This window comes from Bidens hawaiensis, unplaced genomic scaffold (genome assembly GCF_021521415.1).
Source record: "Bidens hawaiensis isolate Kalapana, Puna unplaced genomic scaffold, B.hawaiensis_p1.1 tig00042626_1, whole genome shotgun sequence".
NCBI classification, from domain to species: Eukaryota; Viridiplantae; Streptophyta; class Magnoliopsida; order Asterales; family Asteraceae; genus Bidens; species Bidens hawaiensis.
Window position 1 is genome coordinate 14521 of NW_027497559.1, and position 4763 is coordinate 19283.

At 33.9% G+C, this 4763-nt stretch overlaps 1 protein-coding gene across 1 annotated transcript; it reads left to right on the plus strand.

The window, feature by feature from the left end:
* Window positions 1–966: 966 nt before the first annotated feature.
* LOC143593748 (RNA-binding protein BRN1-like) lies at window positions 967–4445 on the plus strand. Its single transcript, XM_077073272.1, has 9 exons — window positions 967–1283; window positions 1454–1536; window positions 2165–2216; window positions 2326–2451; window positions 2544–2623; window positions 2694–2873; window positions 2964–3168; window positions 3865–4008; window positions 4089–4445. Exons 1-9 carry the CDS (start codon window positions 989–991, stop codon window positions 4220–4222), a joined length of 1299 nt encoding a protein of 432 aa, XP_076929387.1. The 5' UTR covers window positions 967–988; the 3' UTR covers window positions 4223–4445.
* The last annotated feature ends 318 nt before the right edge of the window (window positions 4446–4763 follow it).

Sequence of the window (4763 nt, forward strand, 5' to 3'; positions counted from 1 at the left end):
ATATTACATGGGCTATCATTAAGATTGTAATAATGTTTCAATAACATTTTAAATAAATATTAAATAACATTTTAAATGTGGGTAAAAATCAACATCTCACAACATTGTACTATTGATTGTAATAATGTGTCAATAACATTTTAAATAAATATTAAATAACATTTTAAATATGGGTAAAAATCAACCTCTCACGACTTTGTACAATTTATATAACATATATATAAAAAAATTATTACATAACATTTTAAATTTTAAATAAATAATAAAGAAATAAAAAGTTTGACCTATTTGACTATTTCATTCTATGCTTTTTGAAAGATGTATTTACTTGTTTCTTTGTTTGTTCATTTACTATCGGTAAAAAGTACAAAGTATTAGTTAGGTTTTGTCAATAAAAAAAGCTCTCCTTCAAATTTATAATAATATTAACTTTAACACATGACAATAATTTTCGAGTTCTTATATGACTTGGAAATTGTTTTAAGGACCGATTGATTCCTTCAACCAACTTAATTAAATTATGTGAAACCTCATTAAAAAACCCCTTTTGTTTTTTGAGAAGCCAAACAGCAGCAACCACATCATCATCTGTCCAAATTACCAATCTGACAGCTAAAAATACCACTTTTTTATATTCTCTTACAAAAATCAGTCTGACCCATCATTGAACACAAATGGGCCATCAAAACACATCAAAAAAGCACATCCATATAAAAAACATTCAAAAAACTAATGTGACATGTTCTGACCAAAATTAAATGAGTAGTTAACCATGTCACCGTACCAAACTAATACATCCCAATGACAATGATGTATTCCCCTAATTCAAAGACTTAAAACCCAAAATTGTGCATGTTTGGTGGCGTTGATGATAACCAACAAAAGTAAAGTAGCCAAATAGGTATCGTCGCTCAAATAAAAGTTGAGCCGACCAGACGAACATAATAAAATAAGAAAGAGATATATATGTATAGTAGAGGGGTGATATATGAATAATAATTTATTAAAAACCTCCCTCTATTTTCTGAAAACAGGAATCCAAATCCAACTCAACTCTAGAGAGAGAAACAGAGGGAGTCAAACCGAGATCACTCAAGCAACAACCACGGCATTAATGGCGGAAGGTCCAAAACCACGACAACACAGCGACGAAAGCGTTAAGCTCTTCGTCGGCCAAGTCCCCAAACACATGACCGAACAACAACTCACTTCAATGTTCAACGAATTCGCTCAAATTGACGAAGTCAACATCATCAAAGACAAAGCCACGCGCCTGTCGCGAGGTAGTTAATTTAATTATTACATCACATTTAATTAAGCAATGTTACCTTCCAGATCACTAATTCGTTGTTTCTTATTATGTAATTGTTACTGATTTATTTACATTGTTGTGGTTGTAAATAATATGAGTGCGTTTGTAAACCCTAATTTGGTAGTTATTGTTTGGTATCAGGTTGTTGTTTTGTTATATGTCCGAGTCGAGAGGAAGCGGACAAGGCTGTGGATGCGTGTCATAATAAGAAGACTCTCCCTGGGGTGAGTGTTGTTGCAGATCTTTGATTTGAATAATATTGTTAAACTTGTTTCGGTTTGTACGGGACAGCATGGGATACTAACTATTCGAATATGTACTTTCGAGTAACAATTGGAATTGTTACTGGTTTAATTGAAATCTGATAGTCACTGTAGAACAAGTTCAGTTAGGCATTTGTAATATTTTTAAACATTTATATTGGTTTATGAAGAGAAGCATACACGGTACACTTAACTAGAGTAATTATGCTAACACTAGAGTAGTTATTATTACCATGGTTGCAAATGTCGCACTTAGGTGCAGAGTAGTAATCCCTGAGCACTCCCCGACTAGGCTGAGTACTCAACGAGTAATTCCGTTGTACTTCCTGACTAGGCTGAGTACTCGCAACTCCACAGTCGACCGACCTGGCAGTGCCGAACGACTTCTGAAACTGAACTAGCGTAATCATTATTACGTTACTTCAAAATTGTAGTGTAATAATAATCGTAGTTCAAGCATAATTACTTTAGTTATTTGTACGCTTTTCATGTTAAGATCTATATGTACTAGATCTCACCTCATGATTTGTAATGGTTTTCTGTTTGGAAAATGTGATATAATAATAATATGTCTTTTGTTGTGTATCAGGCAACTTGTCCATTGCAAGTGAAATATGCAGATGGCGAGTTGGAAAGACTAGGTATGACATGTCACATGCTATTTATCGTATTTAATATTACTAACTTTGTGTGTTTCAATTCTACTTATAATTATAAACTTTCACTTAATATATCTGATTATCGTTCAAGAGCACAAACTATTCATTGGCATGCTTCCAAAGAATGTTTCCGAGAGTGAACTTTCAGAATTGCTTACTCAATATGGAACCCTGAAAGACCTACTAATCTTGAGAGGCTCACAACAAACAAGCAAAGGTGCAGTATAACATATTTTATGCAATGTAACAATAACAAGTTATAACTTACATGTAAAGTTTTTATTAATGTTTTAGAAACAATGGTAACAGGTTGTGCTTTTGTAAAGTATGAGACAAAAGAGCAAGCGGTTGCAGCTATAGAAGGCCTTAATGGGAAGCACAAAATGGAGGTTGTGTATATGTAATTAATAACTTAACTTTGTATGTTATATACCAATATGCTAATAATTGTGCAAATAGGGTTCAACCGTCCCTCTGGTGGTCAAATGGGCCGATACTGAAAAGGAAAGATTAGCTAGAAAAGCCCAAAAAGCACAATCATGGGCTTCTAATTTTGCAAATGCTGACATGACACATCCGTCTTTATTTGGAGCTATGCCGATGGGTTACGTTTCACCGTATAATAACTATGGATACCAGGTTTGTTGGTTAATTTTGATAAAATAATTAATGGTTTTATCAACGGTTCAAATGTTAATGGGTTTATTTAAAAGTTGGTTTTGTATGTAGGCTACTGGAAATTATGGGTACATGCAGTATCGGCTTCCACCGGGCCAGAATCAACCTTCTCCAAGAAATTATCCTGTGCAAGGTTATCCGCCTGTTCCTATGGCGTACCCTCGGGGCATGATGAGTGGGCCACCTAGTCCAGTTGTGAACAACCTCCCTGCAACATCTTCAAGCGGTGGTGCGAGTCCTGCTGATCATGTTGAAGGTTTAAGATCTTTATGACATAAATACCCTTCCTTTATGCAAAGATGTAGTTTATGAGAGTTTTAAGTGGGATTGTAAACGAACTGAACGAACACAAATGGAGTGTGTTCGTGTTTGCTCATTTAACTTTAATCAAATCGTCGAACAATTAAATGAAGAGGGTTTTTTTGTTCACGTTCATTCAATGAGAAAATGAGAATGTTTGTGTTCGTTTATGTTCGTTCGTTAACAATATAAGTGAACAATGAATATAACTGAAAATATGAACGTACATAACTGAAATAAAACTAGTTAAAAGTAATGTGAAGAACAATGTGTTGGGCCTCAAATTATTTAAATCATACCAAGTTGTGATTGGCCAAAAAATTAAACGTTTTCGAATACACTTAAATATACATAAACTAACAAACATAAATGAACGTTTACGGTCATAAATGAACGAAAAGGGCATGCATGTATAACCCATCGAACGCTTCACGAACCGTTCACTGAACGTTTGGTTCGTATACAAGCCTAGTTCTAAGTGTGAAATTACATATTTACCCCCATGGACTCAAATCTGTGTTTGATGCAATGGGTGAATAAGAAGTTTTAAGTGTTTTGCTTTAACAAACATGATATTATGTAAGTTTTCAGGGGTATATATGGAATTACTGCTATTCCATCATTATTTTTTAACAGTCCGTTTGTTATACAGGTCCACCTGGTGCCAATCTATTTATTTACCATATTCCTCAAGAATTTAATGATGAAGAACTTGCAAATGCTTTTAAGGAATTTGGAAGAGTTTTGAGTGCTAAGGTTTTTGTAGACAAAGCAACTGGTGTTAGCAAATGCTATGGTATGAATTACATTATTATACAACAATTACAATCAATTTGTTATATTTTCTCCAACTTTTAATTATATTCTTGCTTTCAGGCTTTGTAAGTTATGACACGTCAGCTGCTGCAGAATCTGCAATAAATAAGATGAATGGATACCAATTAGGTGGTAAAAAATTGAAGGTTCAACTCAAAAGAGACAACAAACAAAATCAACCTACATCAGTCTAAGTTTAAACACGTATATGTTTCTGGAATCGGGCTACTGTGGGGCGGATTTGGGGAAGTAAATGACTATGCTGCCCCTGTTCCATCCCACGTGTAACCGATTCATGAGATCGAAACCACCACTGACACTTGTAACATTTAGTTGATTGTGTTGTAATTTATAATTGTGCAACATTGGACGAGACTCGTATAGTCATTGACTTTCAATTGATTTATTGATTCTTATATGTTGCCTTTAGTTGTGTGATTTATTATTTTATTGATAATTTACCTAAGCTTGGTTATTTTAAATCTTTCATTTGTCGCTTAATTCTCATAATCACCAAGATAAAGTTATAATTATAATCAAGTATTTTTGTTAACACTAAGTGTAGGTCTTTAAGCTTGAAATAACCTTTAAACGCTTCTTAGAAGCATTAAACCATCATCGAAGTTTTCTAGGCCCATATGGTCTGTATTACACTTCATACGACGTGTATCATGAACCTTTCCATACAACTCCTTTTATCTTCATACGACTCGTTTAGCTGGTTGCACAGTTAAA